The sequence below is a fragment of the Hemicordylus capensis genome, chromosome 3, assembly GCF_027244095.1.
Source record: "Hemicordylus capensis ecotype Gifberg chromosome 3, rHemCap1.1.pri, whole genome shotgun sequence".
Lineage (NCBI taxonomy): Eukaryota > Metazoa > Chordata > Lepidosauria > Squamata > Cordylidae > Hemicordylus > Hemicordylus capensis.
This window is the reverse complement of record NC_069659.1, coordinates 197778653-197801019: the sequence shown is the minus strand read 5'-3', so window position 1 is coordinate 197801019 and position 22367 is coordinate 197778653. Positions and strand designations below refer to the sequence as shown.

The 22367-nt window shown below is 42.8% G+C and overlaps 1 protein-coding gene across 5 annotated transcripts in view; it reads right to left on the bottom strand.

Moving 5' to 3' along the window:
* Positions 1–22367, bottom strand: part of SEC24C (SEC24 homolog C, COPII coat complex component) — a 77099-nt gene that overhangs the window by 47269 nt on the left and 7463 nt on the right. For 3 of the 5 annotated variants that reach the window (XM_053312157.1, XM_053312159.1, XM_053312158.1), the window contains exons 2-6: positions 13370–13573; positions 10587–10670; positions 5576–5717; positions 2235–2413; positions 8–481 (exon numbers count right to left, since the gene is read on the bottom strand). In XM_053312157.1, the coding sequence (XP_053168132.1) occupies positions 8–481; positions 2235–2413; positions 5576–5717; positions 10587–10670; positions 13370–13544 (1054 nt within the window). In that variant the 5' untranslated portion in view covers positions 13545–13573. The remainder of the gene's footprint in view (positions 1–7; positions 482–2234; positions 2414–5575; positions 5718–10586; positions 10671–13369; positions 13574–22367) is intronic. The other 2 variants (XM_053312160.1, XM_053312161.1) reach the window with 1 other exon arrangement.

Below are 22367 nucleotides of genomic sequence, written 5' to 3'. Positions count from 1 at the left end.
AACATACCATTCTGTTGCAACTGATAGCCTGGTTGGGGAGGATGGGTGGGAGGTGGTGGTCCTTGCAAGCCTGTAATTGGTGGCCCAGGGGGTGGCCCTGCCAAAGACGGCTGAGGTGGCGGTGAGGTCACATGATTTGGTTGTGAAGCAAGCAATCCAGCGACTGTTTGACCGGGTAACGATGCACCCTGTATTGTGGGAAGCCTTGAAACTCCTGCAGCAGGAGGATAATTGGAAGTTCCAACCCCAGCAGAAGTTGGTGGTGGGGCAAACCCAGAAGCTTGAGAGGGAAGGCGCAGGGCTGATGTTGGAGGACCAGAAACAGCAGGCTGTGCTATGGGAAGACCCTGAGACAAGCTGGTAGGAGGCAATCCATGGGGCAAGTTAGGACGTGGTGGTCCTTGGCTTGAATATGACACGTATTGCCCAGATCCAGTTGATGTAAAGCTTCCTGAGGCAGGTGGAACTGATGTTAGGGGACCTGAGAAACAGAAGCGAGATTATGGCCACAATTAATCATTGGTAAAAATGCTGCTCATTCTCCGAGCATGTACAGTCATTTGTATCTACAATAATATCTAAGCCCCTGTTCTTAAATATGCATTCCAAGCTACTTCAAGAAGAATGCACAGGACAGACACTTAATAGCAAGCCAGCTTCAATACCTATTAGTACTAAAGCACTAGTGCTTTCATGATCTCCAGTGCTAGGGAAACAGAATTTAAAAGAATATTCTTAAAAATTAGCCATATAAGGTATCGTGCACTAATTTGTTTCCATCCAGAACCAAGGAACATCTTTGTTCACTTCCACCATTCACAACTCTATGTGATGGAAGCAAAGCCATGTTGAACTGCTGAGGCAGTAATAATTTGGCTCTGTAACAGCTCCCCTCTCCATTGCCAAGCCTGCACAGGAGTAAGCACAGCTGGAATAGTGGCAAGGCCAGCCCAGGTGAGCTCTAAGTCTAGTGTCACCAGGGGGGAGCGGGGGAGGGAGGGAATTTCCTGCTGCCAAGAGGCAAAATCCAGGCATTGTTTAGACAGAGGACCCTGGTGAGCTGTGATGCTGCCAGAACAGCCTGGAAAGTGCTAGTCAGGAACAGATTACTGTCTGCTGAATCTACATAGAATGAAGAACTACAGGGAAGCAGGATTTACTAGATTATTCCAATCAACCATTTTAGATATTCCACCTCAATAAGTCAGTCAGTCTACCTGTGTGTTTGAGCTGGGGGGAGACGACCAGACCTTTGCCTTCAAATCTTTTGTTGTTAATTTTATGGTGTGTCTATAAAATAAACTTACTACAGGCAGACCTCGATATCTGCGGATTTGCATATCCGTGGTCGGGTAAACCTCGGCTATGCGCTGGGGGGGGGGGGGTGGGACAGGACCCATGGCAACCTTGAGTATCCACGGTGTGTTTCCCAGAATATGGGAAACTCCTATATCGGGAAGCAGTGCTATAGGAAGGTGCTGAAAGGCATCTTCTCATACTACACAGGAGAAGGCAATGGTAAACCACTCCTGTATTCTACCAAGAAAACCACATGGCTCTGTGGTCGCCAGGAGTTGACACCGACTCCACAACACAAACTTTCATTTCCTATAATTCTCTCAAAAAATGCAACTGAATTTTAAATTATTCACTTTTGCCTATGTCATTCCTGTTTTTCAATTCTCTTGGAAGTACATTTAATATGTGAGTATATTCTGATACAATATAACAATAAAAACACAGAGGACATGTATGATCAATTTATTCCACATAAGGACTCATTTGCACTGGCCTACCTTTTATTAAATGCATATCTTTTATTTTCGGTTTCCCCAAGAACCCCAATTCTTCACTGGTGTTGAAACACATTTCAAAACATTAATAAAACCAGTATGTGCCTTACCTGTATACAGTCAATATATTTGTCCCAGGTTTTTAATACAAGTATCAAAATTACACTGTTAAAAAAAGGGGCCAGCCAGCATAACTAAGTGAAAGCAGTGATTGAAGGCTTGCTCAACATCTTGAAATGATTTTATATATTCAATAACTGTGGAATCCAGCGAAGAGTTGATGCCTTAGCATGCAATACTTGCAACATCTAGACCTACTTTTCTACACTGTACTGTATAGCATTTGGAGAATGGAGACAGCCTACAAGGAAGATCCTTTATTCAAGAATTCCAGAGCAAAATCCACACAGCAAACTGTATTCAAGTGTTCTAGTAACTCACCATAGCCCAGTCCAGCTGGAGGAGGAACAGAGGTTGAAACACTGCTTATCTGCATTCCTGCCATATTATTAGTCAGTTGTTGCGTGCTCGTTGGAGGGGGACCATATTGCTGGAAAGTAGCTGGCTGGCTAATAGAAGTGGGTGCTGTGCCTGGCATGAACTGTTGAGAAGCAGATGGTCTGAGGAGGAAACAAGAGGACAGAGTAAGGGCAGCTCTTTGTTGCATGAACCAATATTACTGCTTGCACTTAGTTCTGTACCACATGGCAAAGTAGTTCTTCTCAGTGGCATTACCGTTTTAAGAAGAAGGAGTTCCTAAAGCCTTTTTGTGAAGCTGATCACACCAACAGAACTTCAGGCACCTAAGCTTTCTAGTACAGGTATTAATAGTATTTAAAACATGTATAGAGAGGCAGCTCAAACTAACTCTACCCCTGCCACCCCACAATTAGATGACAGCATGCTGACAGAGCAAGATATGCGTGTGCCCATGATACTTCTCTATGCATTTTAATCGGCCCAATCAGGATATCGTCTGAACCAGATCAAAGTCTCCAACACTAGGGTTGAAATATTCTCAGGTGTCTATTCAATTTGAAGACTAAATCGAGGAAAGATTTTCCACGGTTTCATGATATACCAGCTGTTTCTGAAGGACCATTGTCCTCTTTAGAATAATATCACTAAGAGCATTAAGATTTCAATACCACCAACACCAATTAACAATTCCTCCTGGAAAACATAACTGCTGGATTACCACCTCTAAAAAATTTCTGCATGTGTATGTGATGGAACCAAATGTACACATCTTCCACAAGCCCTTTGACAAATATAAAAACAATTATTTGGATCACAAAGGATCTCTTTTGCAATAAACTTTAATATTTTAGCAAGAATAGCAGCAATGCTTCTTGAGTTGTCATCTATTCAACAGTCTATTCTGGGAAGGCAAGAAGCAACCCGAGAAGGTAGCAAGCTTTTCTTTAAAAATACCTTTTCTTCAAACAAACGGAGGGGGAGATGTGGGGGGCTGGTATCTCTTTTGGGAAGAGGTGTGTGTGTGTGTGTGCGCGCGCACACACACACACACACACACACACACACACACACACACACACACACACACACCAGGGCTTATTTTGGGAGCTATATAGCATTCAGTTTTAATTTCTCCCTTGCCTGGAGAGAGACAGGGAAGGAGCCAGCTAGGGCTGAGATGAGTCACACCTTGTGGGAGGGGCCACATTCCTGTAGAGCCCATTTGCCTCAATTTAAAGCCTACTCTCTACATAAAGGGCAACAACCAGGGAAATTAGTGAACAGAACTAAGCAAACAGGGTCATGGGCAGTGTTCCCTCTAACAGGGATTCCCAGATTTTGTTGACTACAACTTCCAGCATCCCTAGCTGCAATAGCCTTTGGTTGGGGAGGATTATGGGCATTATAGTCAACAACATCTGGGAACCTGTTAGAGGGAATACTGGTCATGGGAGTTTTGCATGGAGTTTAGCAGGGAAGTGTGTGGGGGAGCTTGAAAGGAGCCCCCTTGATCACAAGGAGCCTAGTGGGAATTGAAGGTAAGTACTACTCTTTCATATTCTCAAGAAAAAGTTTAAACTGTTGAATAGCTGACAACTGCAGCTAAGACCTAACTTTCAAATAAACCATCTCCAAATACACTAAACAGCCAACAGAACCAGTCATGAAAACAGGAAGCCAGCGGGGGGGGGGGGGGGCGCTTCTGAGTGTACTGCAGAGTGTTGCATGTATGACTATTTGCTTGATGGGCAAAAGTCGTGGATGAGCCGGTGGTGCTCTGAGGAGGGGTTTAGATTTGTTAGGCACTGTGATACATTTTGGGACAAAATAAGCATTTACAAAAGGGACAGGCTCTGAGACTGCTGGTGCTTAAAATCAAAGGTCGCAGAGCAGCTTTTAAAATGATGCCTGGGGGATAGCAGGCAGGATCTGGGCACTATCCAGTTCAGCAAATACCATCCCTTAAGGTGTGAGGGTGTAAATGCTTCTGATAAAACAGAAGGGGACAGAGTAGAACCAGAGAAAGAGCAGACAGAAGGATGTGGGTGCTTATATGCCAGTGCCAGAAGTCTCTGAGCTAAGATGGGTAAGCTGGAGTGATTGGTTGCTAATAACAGTAGGAATAACGGAAACATAGTGGTACAGTGAGAACCAGTGGGATACAGTTATTCCTGGATATAAACTCTATTCAAAGGACAGGGAGTGGCAAATTGGGGGTGGAGTAGCACTGTATGTTAAAGAACGGATAGAATCTAACAAATGAGAAAACCTAGGAAGACCGGAGTCCTCCACAGAAACTCTGTGGGTGACAATATAAACCCTGAAGGGGAATGTTGTACTAGGGATATGCTATCGCCCTCCGGATCAAAAATGCTGACAATGACTGGGACTTGCAGAAGGAAATGAGGGAGGCGTCAAAGAGAGACAGAGCTGTAATAATGAGTGACATCAATTACCCACATGTAGACTGGGTAAAAATCAGGAGAGTCACTTTGCTCCAGAAAGCATGGAGTTGATTTAAAATGACAATACTAGAAGCTCAGTTAGAATGTATACCAAAAAGGAGGGAAGGTACCACCAAGTCCACATGGATACCAGCATGGCTAACAAGTCAAGTCAAGTCAGCTATAAAGGGGAAGAAGACTTCCTTCAGAAAATGGAAGACCTGCCCAAATGAAGAGAACAGGAAGGAATACAAACTCTGGCAAAAGAAATGCAAGGAGAGCTGAAAAGAGTATATGAGGAACATTTAGCTAAAAGCATCAAAATGCAGCCACATTTGGAGTACTGTGTACAGTTCTGGTCACCATATCTTAAGGAGGACATTGTAGAACTGGAAAAGGTGCAGAAGAGGGCAACCAAGATGTTCAGGGCCTAGAGCATCTTCTTTACGAGGCAAGGCTATAACACCTGGGGCTTTTTAGTTTAGGAAAAAGATGACTGAGGGGAGACATGACAGAGGTCTATAAAATCATGCACGGTGCGGAGAAAGTGGAGAGAGAGAAAAATTTCTCCCTCTCGAATAACACTAGAACCAGCGTCATCCCATGAAACCGATTGCCAAGAACTTTAGGACCGACAAAAGGAAGTATTTTTTCACACAACGCCTTAACCACCTCTGAAATTCTCTGCCACAAGATGTGGTGACAGTCACCAACCTGGATGGCTTTAAGAGGGGTTTAGATAAATTCATGGAGGAGAGGTCTATCAATGGCTATTAGTCTGAGTAACAAACTGAGAACACATAATTTGGGTTTGTCCCCCACATGCTCGATGCCCAATTATTATTTTTACATAATTACCTCTGCAACGGAACCATGGAAGCAGGAATCCCATTACGCACATCTCCTTGTCCAAACTGACTGTAGGCAGACTGTCCAGGAGGAACTGCTGCTCCAGATGTTGAAGCAGGCACTCCAGAAGTGGTGGGTGCTCTTAAAGAACCTAGAGACATTTAACTGCATGTTAATCACACAGTATAACACAAAAAGATCCCCACTAATAACCACATATGGGGAGAACCTTAAATATGCTAGACACTGCCTTTCATAAGAGCAATAGGAAATACACAGTCACAGTGAGAAGCGGAAACTGCAGAAGCCATGTGCTTTTCACATCACATCTGTGTGACACAAAGAATTTCAGTCTAGAAACAGAAAGTTAACAGAAGTCTAGAAAACTGCTAGTAAAAATAAGGCTGATTGTTGTGCCTAGTCTGCCTTCCTTACAAAACATAACCCCTGTAAATCATATATTAAAACAAGTTACGATTATGGAGAAAAAGAACAAGAAAGGATTGATCAGGCTATTACAGCACTGCATTCCAATTTTCTTTAGGCAGACCCTGAATAATCTCTACTTTTCTGAGAATGTTCACTAACAGTTTATATTGGGAATGTGTGTGTGTTATCAGTCAAATTATTACAGATGTGCAGGAGTAGCTCTACGTAGTTATATGGTGTCTGATTATTTAAAAGTTTGAAAATTCTATTCAATGCAAAAATCAGACAATTTCTCATATGAATGAAATTTAGCACAGCAAATCACTATCTGCTGAATGGTATTTGTCATTTTTGTAAAATATGGCTAAAGAATGGCTGAGTTATAGGAGTTTAAAAGGTTTCAAACAGAAGGCAAGGATCCTGCATTTCGTATAGGTTTTGTGACCACCCAAATACTTCTCAATTTAGTAGATTAGATTTTGTTTTAAAAAAAATAAAAATCAAGGAGAGTACAAGGGCCTTTTGCTGCTTTGGTAAAAATCCAATGTGCATTACTAAAGTTATGAAGTTTCAAATTCAACAGTAATTACTGCAGCAGTATATGTATGTTGAGGTACTAATGGCACAGTGAGGAAATTACTTGACCAGAAAGCCAGAGGTTGCCAGTTTGAATCCCCACTGGTATGTTTCCCAGAGACTATGGGAAACTCCTATATCAGGCAGCAGCAATATAGGAAGATGCTGAAAGGCATCATCTCATACTGCACAGGAGATGGCAATGGTAAACCTCACCTGTATTCTACCAAAAAAAACCAAAGGGCACTGTGGTTGCCAGAAGTCAATACCGACTCAACGGCACAACTTTACCTTTATATGTATGTCAAGCACGTGAAAATTGCCCTGGTAGAGCCTGCTTCCCATGTCAGCAGTAGATGGGGAAAGCTATGCTACTCTGTCAATAACTCGTCTGTGAGTATGTTCAGGAACACTACTGCAGACCTTGACAAATTCTCTTTGGAGGAGCCAGCCAAAAATGTAAGCTGCCTTCTGCTCCATTGGCTGGGGTGGGGATGGTTTAATCTTTTGTCTCCACTTCACCCTTCTTCCTGGTCACATCCATCTCCTTCAGGCAGGTGATGGACCAATACAACCAAGAAGGGGAAGTATCAACCCATCCCCACCTTGCTTGCTCACTCCTCCTCCTGGTTGTATCTGTCCATTGCCTGGCTCAAGTGCCACACTTAAATTTCCAGGTGCTATGGTGAGCTGGGAACTGTGGAACCCTGTGCTGTTATGCATGTTTGCATGAGACTTGCTACTGAATGCTTGTATGCAAGAGAGGCAAACTGTCAAGACTATATTTCATTTGCAGTCTTTGGCTTGGCTCACTTCCTCTACATCACTTTATATGTCTGCCATTTTCACTTTGAGGATTCTCATAAGCAAAGATTAGTGAGCTTGTGCCAGATCGGAAATGAGTTATTTCCCCCCAAATCAGAAACTACTCTGTTTCACTTTGAATCAATCCGAGGGTCAAAAATACAGCGGCGTGGCAAAGCAAGGGTGAAGTGTTCCTCTTGCTTAGCTAAGAGGCTAACTTTAAGGAGTGCACCCTAGAGATGGGGATACTCACATGGGGGGATCCTCAAGGTTAAAGGGTGTACAGTGGGCCTTTGCTAGCCAGCTTCAGTCTTCCAGGAGACAACCATTCCAAAACACAAACAAAAAAAATCCCACCCCGCCCGCCAGTTCAGTATACTGGAGCCATGGAGTTCCATTACATATACTAAGGAACAAGGGAACAGACAGCTCTCTACTTGTATTTTAATCAGAATTGGGTGGGTGGGTTATAATGATTGCTTCTTTTTGCAGTCTGGCTCAAGAGAATTTCACCAGTATCCTTGGTAATAAGTCAGTATCTCAGCTTTAGCTGTTTATATTGAACAACAGATGATAACGTATACCTAGGACATGTTCTGAACCATGGGAGAAGTGCTTCTTATTCTAGAGCACAGCTAAAGAACTGTGGTCCTCCAGCGGACTACAACTTCCATCATCACTATTGAGCACTGACTCGGGGATGATGAGTGTTGTAATCCAACAATAGCTGGAGGGTCAAAGATGTGAAGTCCTGTTCAAGAGAAACCGTGAAATCAAATTCGGCTCCTCTGCCTCCAAGAGGGTTCATACAATTCAGTAACGTTCCCTAAAGCCCCCACACAAAAATTCTCATTCAAAACCCATTTCATTTAAGAGAAGAGCTGAGGCTTCTCAGGCATTATGAAGAGCTGAGGCTGCACAAGTTTTCTCATGCATCGAACACCGAGAAAACCTTTAACGCATGGTGCTCACCTTAAATGCCATGCCACACAAGCAGCAAACACATTTTACAGTCTGCATTTCAACTTAATCTTCACAAACTCATACCTTCCTTGGGTCTATCAGCTCCAATCTTCTTCCTCTACACTTTTGGAAAATGCTAATGCTAAGGGACACTGTGGGGCAGTGCCATGGGCACCTAAGCTAGAGACCAACATTCAGCTTTCCCTTTATGCTTTCATTGCTTTAAAAACAATGCTATACATTAGTACATTAAAATGTATACATTCTAATACATTAATATTAGAATGCTATACACATTAGTAGCAATAGGCTATATACTGGGGGTTAGAGGGGTGGAAAAACAAGATTGATAGATACAAGATGCAGAAAGGAACACAGGACTGGAGGTGGATGAGGAGATACTCAAATCAACAAGAGAAAGGAGGACAGTGTCCCTGTATTTATGCAGAAACATAGGAACATAGGAAACTGCCATATACTGAGTCAGACCATTGGTCTATCTAGCTCAGTATTGTCTTCACAGACTGGCAGCGGCTTCTCCAAGGTTGCAGGCAGGAATCTCTCTAAGCCCTATCTTGGAGAAGCCAGGGAGGGAACTTGAAACCTTCTGCTCTTCCCAAAGTGGCCATCCCCTGAGGGAAACATCTTGCAGTGCTCACACATCAAGTCTCCCATTCAGATGCAACCAGGGCAGACCCTGCTTAGCTATGGGGACAAGTCATGCTTGCTACCACAAGACCAGCTCTCCTCTCCAGGATGTAACATGTAAAGGATTGGTCTTTGTAAATTCTACAGACGTTATTCATTTTAGCCAACCTGTTCAAGCAGAACAAGTCTGATGTTCTGATAAGTAAATAATTACTTTGCTGGTTTTTCTTTTGCTTTAAACACCCACAAGATTGCCCTCTGCAGATCAAGTTAAACTATGTAATAGTTCATCAGAAGAGTTTAGAACACAAAAGTCTCTCTCATTAATGAAAGGTAGGGATGTGCATGAACCTGTCTGGAGGCCCTTTTACAGGCCTCCGAACAGGTTCGAACACAGTGGGGTGGGTTTCTAAATTTGAAGCTGGGGGGTACCACTTTAAGGGCAGGGGAGGGTGCACTTACCCCTTCCCCTGCTTTCCCCCCACCAGGACTCATTTTCCGTAAAAACCTTTGGGGCGGCAGTGTACCTCCCTGCCCACTCTTCAGCCAGAAGTGGCTGGAAGTACCGGGTGCGCACGTTGCGTCCACGTGACCGTCTGATGTGCACGTGCACCCGGTACTTCCGGCCAAAGAGGGGGAAGGGGTGGCAGGGAGGTACACTGCCACCCCAAAGGCTTTTACAGAAAATGAGCGTCATCGGGGGGGGGAGTGGGGGGAGGAGTAAGTAAACTCTCCCCCACCCTTAAAGTGGCAGCCCCCACCCCCTCAAGCCACCTTCACCTGGTTCCATGCACATCCCTAATGAAAGGTGCTTTTATGTTCTCATTAATGTTTATGTCATTCAAATTTATGCTACTCTTTAATGAGTAATATACGAATACAACAAATATTTATATACCGCTTTTCAACAAAAGTTCCCAGAGCAGTTTACATAGATATAAATAAAATGATATAACTATTAAAATCATATAACAGATCATAGCTTCACTGTTGCACCCAACCTGCAGAGAAAGAGGATTGGGGCTAAAAGACCAAGAGGAAGTGTAGAAGCATGGAGCATAAGCACAAAATGCAAGACTATAGAATAAAATAACCTTATTGCTCATATGGCACTGAAAGCAGGAGCCTTAGTTTACAGTTTCTATGTTTTTTGATGCACGAGCAAAGCGTCCCAGCTCTTCTCTCACACTAAAGGGCCTCCCCCATCCTAGAATCTTTCTAGGACTACTTTGGTTTATACTACTTACTTGAACTATTGTCAAGACCATCAAGGAGGACTGTTTCAAAACCAATCAATCTGCTACTCCAATAGTACTTCCATGTAGGAAAGAGAATGCACACCTCTTGTAGGTTATCATGTGTATCTGCAAGCTTTACTTACTAAGTACCAAAGTCCATGCAGGAAATATTTAAAGTGTCCCCAGACACTCACATTCCCAGCAATGAGACATCAGAACATAATGTTCCACCTGTTATTTTGCTTAACATTCAGATGAAATGCTGCTCTCTTTAAAAAAAAAAAAAAGAGAGAGAGAGAGAGATACACCAGAAATAGTCTTTTCCTCAAAGGAATTAACTACACAGAAAGGAAGCCATTTACCTATGAAGTTAGGAGCAAAAGAAGCTTCAGAATCAAGAGAAACAGGAGAGCCCTTAGAAGGAAACCCCAGTGAAGGAAAGTAACCTAGAAAGACAACATATATCAGTAAGCAAAGTCTGAAAAACTCTTAGAAGGAAAAGTATTGCGTAAGCCCAACAAGTGCTGAAGTTTTCTCCTGCCAAAAGTTATGCTACCAGAGAGCATGCACTTCCTCTAATTTTGTTCAGACAGAACAGCTATGTCTATAATAATAGCACCTCCACAAACTCAAGAAATACTTTACATTAATTAATATTCATTAACTCCTCAGTAAGTAATGGAACATGCTCACATTTAAATGTTATAACAAGTGGTAGAGCAGCATCTGAACCAGGTAACTGGAATTCACATAATTATGGCCATGAACAAGAAGCAAGCAGTTGTCCAGATGTTGCTCAGTAAGACTTCTTGAGGCAGATTCTCCAAGTAGCTACAATTCTATCTTCCATTTCAGTTAAATGTCAATCCAGTTTCTGAACTGGATGTTGCACTTTAATTAATCTATTTGGGGGGAATTGCACTAGCTTATACGTTGATAGCACTGCTCATAAAGTATCAGTGACTTTACAAGATTGTAGGAACTGAACTAAAAGGATTACACTTCAGTGATTCTGCTTATTGCCAAGGAGGCCTTGAAAATAGTGGCAACACCCTCTCTCTTCAGAAACCACCATTTTATATCCAATCATTTTCTAAGCTACGCTGGATCTAAGCATTTTAGGAGTTTGTGGAGTTCTATGGAGAAAGTGCTAGAAAAGATTCGACTTCCCAAAACACCTTCCAGATTAGTGCTGGAAAGCAGTATGGCACCATCCCCTTTAAGAGGTCCTTGAAACCAGCAAGGAATCTGTTAAGAGATCCAGGTCCTACACAGAAGACCTGGATCCCTTTCTCCACCTTCTCTTAGTGGTGGATTTATTTTAAATACTATTTGTTGGTAGCTGTTATGAGACTTTAGGAATGAGTAGCTTAAAAGTTTAAGTATATGGGAAATATGCCCCTCAAACAGCAGGACTGCTATTTTCTACTTCACCTTGATGAGTGAACTACTTGAGTCGTAGAAGGTAAGTGGAGCAAGACAATAAAAGACTAGACAAATCTAGGACACTGTATGATTAAAGGAAAAAACATAACTGAACAATTCAGCCATCTAAGCAGCACTGGAGAAACCAGCTCTCCCATAAATACCTGCCAACACCTCCCCCACAATCTTATTCTTTGTGTTAAACATAAAGGAATTGCATTAAGCATGGCACGCTTGTCATCTTTGTTGAAGTCGCTTTATTTAAGCCAAGAATAGACAATTCTGCGTATTCTCTACAGTAGTTTTCACATGCAAAGATAAAGAGATACGAAGATCGCTTCATGACTTGAAGTCCTGGTCACCAACTAGATCTCCTTAGGCCAACAACTAATCCCTACTCCCTCAAGTGACATGCCAGCAAGTTCTGCTGCCAAAAATACCACTTCCTTTACAACCCTTGGTTGACAGCTGGAGCCAAACACCACCTCTCAAATGGCTAAACTTGGCTCAAAGACTTCCAGTGGCTGATTTCTAATTTAAAGTTGTTAAGTCTACCAAAAGACTTACCATAGAGCCAGCATAGCGTAGTGGTTAGAGTGCTGGACTAGGACTGGGAAGACCCGAATTCGAATCCCCATTCAACCATGAAACTCACTGGGTGACTCTGGGCCAGTCATGTCTCTCTCAGCCTAACCTACCTCACAGGGTTGTTGTGAGGATAAAAATAAGCATGTATACCACTCTGAGCTCCTCAGAGGAAGAGTGGGATAGAAATGTTAAATAAATAAATAAATCTGAAGTATTACTACATTGGATCATATGCAGCTCAGTCAACTCCTATGGACCACTCTGAAACAGCACTGCAAACACAAAACTGCAGCATATATGTTTTCTGAACTTTTAATTACATCTGAATTTTTATTTATTTGATTAATTAATTATATTTATATACTGCCTGATAAATACATCTCTAGTCAGTATACACAATCCAAAACACAATTTATTCACTTTCACAGAACAAAAACTAACACACACAATTCAGTGATACAATTAAAGTAATTTCACAGGATAAAAGGGCTTAACATTAATTTTAATTAAAAGCCTGAGAAAACAGGTGTGTCTTAAGTATCTTTTAAAAAGCAATCAGAGATAGAGAAGCTCTTATTTGGACGGGGAGTGCATTCCAAAGCCGGTGGCAACTGTAACCGGACCTCCTCAGATGATTTTAATAGGTGGCACGGTTCATGACAAAGGTGGCGATCTCTTAAATACCCTGGACCTAAGCCGTTCAGGGCTTTATAAGTAATAACCAGCACTTTCTATTTCGCTTGGAATCATATTGGCAGCCAGTGCAATTCTTTCAGAATTGGTATAGGAAAATATTCATTAATATTTGTATTGTGTTAACTTTTTCATATGTTTTGTAAACCGCCTTGAGATTGTTTTTATAAGGTGGTATAAACATCTAACAAATAAATATAATTTGTGCATGCTGTCATATTTCACAAGAGGGTCAACTACTGAAAACATTCCTCTACATTCATAAATCCTTATCATTAATATTTTAAATGTATTCTTGATTATTTTTATTGGGGCCACCTCTAGGGTATTCTTGGTTATTTTTTATTGGGGCCACCTCTAGGGTTCCCAGAGGGCCAAATGCAAGGCATAAAATAAGAAAAATACCACAAATGGGCTGTGACTCCCTTAATACAGCTACCTTGTGGAGGGCCTGTCTGTTGGTATCCTGTCACTGGACCATTGTAAGCACCATACTGAGAAGGAGGAATGCCCGGGATTTGCTGCCCTCCATAACCAGGCTGTGGGTACGCTGGATATCCAGGCTGAGGCTGTCCATAAGGTGGCCCTGTGTGAGCTTGCTGGTTTACGCTCATTGTGTTCACATCCCCAAGCTAATCTTCACCTGCAGAGAGGGAGAAAAGAAACACATCAGTTCAACACATTGCTTGCAACAGGAAGTTCCAAACTAGATCCAATAATCCTTGTAGTGATGGCCAGTGTGTTTATCTGACTAATTTCTAGCATATATACTTCACTATATTACCACCATGCTTGTAGGGAAACACTATTTCACAAACATCTGTCTCTCTCACTCACACACCACAGTTAACTTGTTCAAGACTAGTCAGTCACTACCAAAGCACATATGCAGAGTGAAACTGATTCTGGCATCTAGCCCTCAATTCTGTCTCATTAGATTACACTTTCCAATACATAGTCACTTTGAAGTTGATTGAGTCGATTCACAGACATTTTTTGAAGCACTGCCAGAAAATTAATTAAGAAGAAATTGTTGGTATTTAAATGTAGATAACTTTCGCAATTATTTGTGAAATATTACCTTGTTCCTAATAAGACTAGAACACAAATTGAGGTAACTAGTGCCTCAAATGCTTGTCGGTTCCAGCGCCAACAACTCTCGCCACCTTTATAAATGCATGATATTCAATTAAGTAGAAAATGCATTTCCAAATGGAATAGAACAGGACTAGAGAATGTTGGAAGAATTCTGCACCTCTTGGTTCTCTGACAGCAATGTCTCAAAGTATAGTAGGATGACACAACGTAAGTGGGAGAGAAGAGAGACCTTGCCTAAGGGTGGCAAGCATACACCTGCTTTCTCATGTGGCAGAAAGAATTCTAGAAAAGAAGCTTAGCAAGACAAGTTTGAAAGCCCCCAACTTTGGATATTTTGGTAATGCAAACACAAATACAGATCTGTATGCTGGTGAAACATCAGCCCACTTCAGACATCATGTGGTTTAATGCTGGCTCCACATGGGAAAGGTTTTTTTACTTTCATTTTCAGTTTGGAACAAAGCAAGATTTGCTGTGAAGTCCGAACCGAGCTGGTTTGTTCTAACCAGCATTTCTGAATATTCACACCAATACCATTAGATTCTCACCACTAATAGCAAACCAGAGAAGATGCAGATTAGGGCAAAGGGGCTGAAACTTATGTAGCCTATCCCTGCTACCAGGCAGCTAGTCAGGACTGACTCATCTCTGTTAAATAAAAAGTAGATGTTGAGCTAGGCGTTATCAGTATGTTGATGACACCTCGCCCCCAAACCCCTGATGATCTCACCCAGTAGTTTCATGTAGGTGTTAAAACAACATTGGGGACAAGATGGAACCCTGAGGTACTCCCACAAAATAGCTGTAAGACTGAAGTACAACTTTGCTAGCACCACCTTCTGGAATTCACTTGCCAGATAGGACTTAATCATGACAGACCAGTATCCTCCCAGACAGTAATCTAAGAGGATACCATGGCTGATAGTAATGAAAGCTGCTGAGAGATTAGACAGGTTTAAGCTCCCACTGCCTAACTCCCAAAGTAAGCCATTCACTACAGCATAATTTTTCAACAGGTGGTACACATACTCTTGGGGGTATATGAGACACAGGCAGGGAGTACGGGACAAGGGGAAGAGAGTAAAGAAGCCCAGCAAGGAGGATGAGAGACGGGTACCTTCTTACCTTTGCTGCATGGTGTCTGCTGCTGGTTATTGCCTAGAATCTCTCTCTCTCTCATCCACTATTTCTGTTTATCTTGCCCCTTCCTCCTCTTAAAACAATGGCTAACAAATTGGCATGTTGCGGAATGTGCAGCACTTTATATTTTCCAGCAGTAGTTTGACAACACTGGGTTCAATCCTCCAAGCTTTGGCCAACATCACCTTTAGTCCAGGTACATACTCAACTTATCCACCCCTGGAATAAAAAGGTGGCAACTCTACCTGCACAAGATTGGATATCTATCACATCACAGCACTGTATACACAGCTCTTCTTCCAGAGGCAGCACCAGGAAAAAAATGGGGGGAAGGCACTGAGAGGGCAAAGTGCACTTATGGGTAGGCAAGCTGTGTCCCACATATTAAATTTCTGAAACAGTATTGGAGGGCAGGTGGGGGCACTACTTGTCTAGGCGGGTGCTTGCCACCCTTGCCTTCTTCCAACATATGACATGCATTACTATAAATATAAAATCCACTGGAAAATTGAGGTAATTAAATTTTTCAAAAGTTAGGTAGTACTTGTTGGTTAAAAGGTTGAGAAGCACTGCACTATAATGTACTTAGCATATTTGTATACGGACAACTACTGAAGACCCTAGACTATTTACAACATTAAAAAACAACAACACACAATTTAAAACATATAAGTTCAAATTAAAATAGCTAAAAACCACTAAATAGCTAAAAAGCTTGGCGAAGAGATGTGTCTTCAGTTGCTTCCTAAAGGTCAACAGGGATGGAGCAACTCTAATCTCAGCAGGAAGTACATTCCACAGCCCTGGGGCAACTATAGAGAAGGCTCACCTTTGAGTCGTCACCAGACAAACTGGCAGCACCCTAAGATGAACCTCCCCTGAAGATCTTAATGGGCGGTAGGGTTCATAATTCTCTTAAATACCCTGGGCCCAAGCCTTTAAGGGCTATACGGGTAATAACCAGCACTTTGTATTTTGCCTGGAAACTTATTGGTAGTTCTTTAAAAAACCAGAATAATATGGTCTCTTTGGGACAACCCGGAGACCAATCTGGCAGCAGTATTCTGCACCAATTGCAGTTTCCGGACTACGTACAAAGGCCATTGTTGAGAACAGCCTGGCTGTCACAGACACACTGCAGCCAATCAGACTGCCTCAGATTCTTCACCCGTGAGATCATGTGCATTCGGGAAAAAGGAGGGGGAAGAATGAAGGCATTCCCAAACACAAAACTACACTTTAAAAGCTTTATTGAAGGCTAAATGATTGCATCGAAGCAATTTAGCAAACAAGCAAAAGCAATCACATGTCTCATTATAATGTATAGGTCCAAAAGCAATTAAAATCATTTCTTTCACCCAACAGAACAGCATTAAAAGCATTCCTCTCTCAGTGGAAATGAGCTAAGAGCTGACAGCATATTTTCTCACTGACTAGGAATGAAAACCCTTTTTTCACTCAGAGTCTGCTAGCAAGCTCTGTCTCTTAGCAACGAGGTCTTATCTCCCTGCTCTCACCACAAAAATGCAAAACATTTCATCCACAGGGCAGACAGAAGGAGAAAGCCACGCACAATCCATGGGCCGAACAGCCAGGCTCGAGAGGGGAGGGGGAAGCTAAGATCTCATCACTGACGTGATGATTGTGTGCCAAGAGTTTTGAAAGAGAGAGAGAGAGGGAGAAGGAGGAGGAGGGATGGGAACAGAGGAGGAAGAGAAACAACAGAGGAGGAGGAGGAGGAGGAGGGACGGGAACAGAGGAGGAAGAGAAACGACAGCCTGCCTAGGCAAGGATGCAGCTAGAAAGCAGAGGGAGAAGAATCATTCCACAAGTGGAAAGGGAGGAGACAGGATCAGAAAGGTACGTTAGTACTGGAAAAATCTAAGCTGAAGGCAATCTCTAGATATAATATTTACCGGTCCAAGCTGCCTGTATCTTGGTCAGGAGGCCTTGAGGAAAAACGCCAAAAGGGCTGGAAAATGTCCAGGCAGCTTAGAAAGCTGAATGCCATGGCAATCTGTGAGGCACAGATTTGCCTTTACAGGCTAAGGCTCAGATATTAGCCCAGGGGCCAGAAGATGTGCCTCCCTGGAGTTCTGAGTTGCTTTCCTTCCCTGCTTGTTCCCCTGCCATTTCCACTTGCCTCTGGGAGGGGTGTGTATGTCCCTTTTATAAACTCTCCTCAGTCTCCTGTTTGTCATAGCTTGCATCAAAGACAGTTAATTCAACTCTTAAGTGTCGCCATTCTAAAGTAAACATTATTTGGTCTCCCACCCTTCCCTCAAGTGGGGTCCGTCTAACATGTTTACTGAATTTAGATGGCAACAATCCTGTTTATGCCTAGCTGGACCAGTCTGGGGTCAGTTCCCTGGGTTTTGTTGGTGCCTTCAATTCCAAGAAATGTTATTTAGAGAAGGCATGCAAAGAATTATTATTAGGAATTAGCATATCAGGAGATATTATAAAAGCAATTCAGCAGTTACTGTGTGAAAGTATGTATTCCAAATGCATATATGTACTGATATCTAAAATGTGGTTTTCTAAGACCTTCTGAATATGATTACCATAGCAAGTTTCAAGCTGGTCCTAATGATTGACATTAGCATAGCACAATGCAAAAACAACTCCAAGGCAGAATGGGGTAAATTTCCCTTCTCCTCAGGCCTTGACTTCAGCATAAACAATTCCATTTCGGTTACTATAGTACAGCAAAATCAAAAGCTCACATCCTAGTTTCCTGGAGACCAGAAATTTTAGACACAGCCTGAGTTTTGCCTTTTGGGCCTGCAGAGCTGCTGGTGGTCCCAATCCCAGGGTGCCCACCACACCATTCCATGTAGAGTGCATTGCAGTAGTCAAGCAGTGGTCCCTCTAATTTTTTTCATCTCTGTGCGGAATAAGAGTAATTATTGGCAGCAGTTATCAAGGCACTGTGTGCGTACCTGCATTCAGAATGGAGCCTTCCTGATTCAACCTGAGTAGGATCTCAAATTAATTGATTAGATATCAGAAAACTTGTGAGCGTGCGCACGTGCGCATGTGCGCACGCCTTAGAGGGAACAGTGGTTGTGCATACTACATTAGCCTTGATCTCATGTGTTCTTAAACCCCTTAAGAACAGGGGGGTCCAAGTATGTGGCAGGTTTATCTGTGCTTAAGATCCCCTTTATTCCTAACAACTTTATTAGGCAGTGTCAGAAGAGTTTGAGTAGCTTCTAATTTTCTTTTAATCTAATCAATAAAAAGGTCTGGAGAGAAGAATTTGGTGTAGATCCATTATGTGTATTGTGTCCTCAGTATATCATCTAATTTAGTATATCTTCAGCTCATACCATGAGGCAGGCAACTTCACAGCACACAAATGCTAAAAACTACTAAAGGACAAATTGAGAGCATGTGTGACCTGTTTCTACAAACCTTATATTCAGTGATGGGGATTGACTTTTTTTATTGCTGTATTTTTCCACAAAACACATTATATTTCTAAAAATGTAATGCTTATAAAAAAAACATAACAGTCAGTCATTGGGCAGTTCTAAAGTTGTAATTAACTTTTTTCAGATAACTAGATGTCTCCTCACACTTCAGCCAAGTGTTCAGTGAACAAGTGGAGGGGGAACAGGTTTAATCCCTGACTTCTGTTTTCTGTTCACTGGCACTGCTTCACCCCACCCCCTTGCATGTTCAGCAGAAAGCAAGAACAGATTCTAAGTATATGCGCACAAATAGTCAATTTTTACCTTCCACTAAATACATGGAGGTCAGGGGCAAAAGCAGCTGGCATGACCCAAACCGTTTCTCGCATAGACAGAACACGGGAAGAGGATTTACGCCTCTCTAGATATGCAATATGCAGCTCTTTGTGTATAGTTAAATAAATATATAAATGTGTAAATAATGAAGTGATGGTCTTGTGGTAGCAAGGAGAGCTGGTCTTGTGATAGTAAGCACGAATTGTCCCCTTTGCTAAGCAGGGTCCACCCTGGTTGCATACGAATGGGAGACTACATGTGTGGGCACTGTCAGATCTCCTCCCCAGGGGATGCGGCTGCTCTAGGAAGAGCACCTACATGCTTGCATGCCGAAGGTGCCAAGTTCCCTCCCTGGCATCTCCAAGATAGGGCTGAGAGAGATTCCTGCCTGCAACCTTGGAGAAGCCGCAGCCAGTTTGTGAAGACAATACTGAGCTAGATGGACCAATGGTCTGAGTCGGTATAAGGTAGCTTCCTATGTATATGAACTACCATGTCCTACAAAACACAATTTTCAGGAAAAGTTCTGAACATACCATTTCAGATGTTTAACAACATCTGAGGGTTTAACCACATTAACAATGCTTTGTTTTTTTCCTAATCAAATATTTCAGTACAAATACTTTAGCTTACTGAAAAAATTGATAAGAACATAAGAACAGCCCTGCTGGATCAGGCCCAAGGCCCATCTAGTCCAGCATCCTGTTTCACACAGTGGCCCACCAGATGCCGCTGGAAGCCACAGACAGGAGTTGAGGGCGTGCCCTCTCTCCTGCAATTACTCCCCTGCAACTGGTACTCAGAGGCACCCTGCCCTTGATGCTGGAGGTGGCCCACAGTCCTCCAACTAGTAGCCATTGATAGACCTCTCCTCCATGAAGTCATCCAAACCCCTCTTAAAGCCATCCAGGTTGTTGGCTGTCACCATATCCTGTGGCAGAGACCACACGTTGTGTGAAAAAGTACTTCCGTTTGTTGGTCCTAGACCTCCTGGCAATCAATTTCATGGAGTGACCCCTGGTTCTAGTGTTGTGTGAGAGAGAAAAGAATCGCTCTCTCCACTTTCTCCACACCATGCATGATTTTATAGACCTCTATCATGTCTCCCCGCAGTTGTCTTTTTTCTAAATTAAAGAGCCCCAGGTGTTGTAGTCTTGCCTCATAAGAAAGGTGCTCTAGGCCCCTGATCATCTTGGTTGCCCTCTTCTGTACCTTCTCCAGTTCAACAATGTCCTTTTTAAGATGTGGTGACCAGATGTGGTAACTTTGAGATTTATATCTCAAAGTTAACATGTTGAATGGTTTTAGTTTTATTTACTGAGTAAGAGCCAAACATGCTAAATCAGATTCAAATCAATTTAGGGTACTGGAAAATGTCCCGAGTTTAAAATGTTCTGGAAAACCCACATCAACTTATATGCAGCACTAAACTTACATACGTAGGAGTTCTAGTCAGCTCTACTAAATGGTTGTAATGTTGACTGTGTCAGTCCCTGGTATAAAACTGTATACATTAGTCTGCCAGTTTTAGTAGTTTTATTATGTGTTCTTCATTTGAATGTAAACCGCCCTGAGCCACTTTAGGAAGGCCAGTATATAAATCAAATATAAAATAAATAAAATAATCCTCACTTCCACCGACCTTCCAAATAAGAGCAGGGAAGCAATCCAGAAAGGATGTCATCTGGCCAATTGTTGGCCTTCACACCAAGCTCTCACAGGAGCTCATGGGATTCCCCTGCAGCACTAGTGAGAGATTTCCTTCAATGCCAGTGTTCAAACCAAGGAGGCCAAGGAAAAAAGCAACAGCAGGTCAGAGTCTCCGGGCTAATAAGTCAGTTCTGAGAGGAAGCTGCCCAGGGATACTTTACTGATCAGGCAACATAGCTCACCCAAGTGCATTAGAGGCTGGCTTTAACAACTGTGGAACCAAAAATAAATCCCAGGACAAGAACTAAGTGCTTTCCAGCCATTTTAATAGACACAGAAGTAGTTGCCCCTTCTAGGAGCAAAAGGAATCTCTGCCAATGAGATGTTTAAAGTTTGGTAGAAGAGGTTGGTTCCTCACAGTGGACATTGCTTTTGATAGATGTAAAGAACACGTGTCTCTTTTTCCATGTGTGCATATGTTGGGACACTGCAGACAATCGTAGCTTCCCACCATATCTATGTGCAATGAAACAAACACATATACAATCTTCACACATAGTAGGATATAGCTACTGAATATGTACTGAAATGCTGAAGGGTTGTAGCTTATCAAGATCCCTGCTTTTTAATACAGAGCATGATCAGTTCACCCATTAAAATAATGTAAACCAAGTAGGAAAAAGCATCTTCAATATGCATTCACTACCATGTGTCATCGGCTCTGCTTCATGTGAAGACAATGAGGGAGGCTTGCCTGCAATGCACACGGGGCAGGGTCTTCTCAGTTATTGCCCCCAGACTTTGGAATGCTCTCCCAGGCATCCACTCCTCAGTCTCCATTACAGCTTTTAGAACACAAGTAAAATCATGTGGGGGCGTGGGGCAAGATGGCGACCAGCTAACAGCTCAACTCCCAAGCTCCTGCTTCTATCTGGACTTTCCTCCTTTCCTGGGCATGCCTCCCAAAGCGACTGACCCCCGGGCCCAGGGGGAGAAAGCGATCTCGAAGAAGTCCTACCAGCAAGAGCCCTCCCAAGGATGGAAGCCCTCTCAGGAGGGAAGCCTGCCCTCCCAAGCAGAGAAGAAAAAACAGCTGTGGATCGAAAATTTCTTTCCCCCCCACAGAGACAGGAGATTCATTTACTGTGAGTACCAAGTACAGATGCACAGTCCTGGCTACAGATGCTCCCTCCCCCACACCCAAAGGCGGTGCTTCACACAAGCCAGCATCTCAGAAGAAAGATACAAATCAAACTACTTTGAAACTGTCTCATCAGGGGGCCGAACAGGGAAACTCCTTGAAACAGGTGGCTGGGGGTTTTATAGCTCCCAGCAACGGACCTTATTCCTCACTTAACCTTGTCACCCAGCAGCTCATTGTTTAATCTCAGCCAGGTCTTTAATTATCATTCTGGGCAGATTAAACCAGGGATGTGTCGTGGAAGATCCAAAGACAGTTTGGGGGTGCTAGTTTCCACCGCTCTTCATGCAACATCAAGATCTCTCCCACCACTCAAGCACTATGCTATGGCAGTGTTAATCCAATACAGTTGTTGCTCCTTGCTGATAAACACTTATCTCCCTCCACAACAGCAGAAGCTCCAGCTTAGAACCATCTGGGCTGAATTGGAAACCTATACTGCCGATCCCAGCCTTTTTGCATCCCAGCACCCTGGTGGTCCTGGGCGGTGACTTCAATGCTAGGTTGGGTCCTGAAGATCACACCCTGTACATGAAACATCAATGCCCCACTCCCAACCTCGAGACTGATCAACTCTTCCTCAATCAAATTTCAAA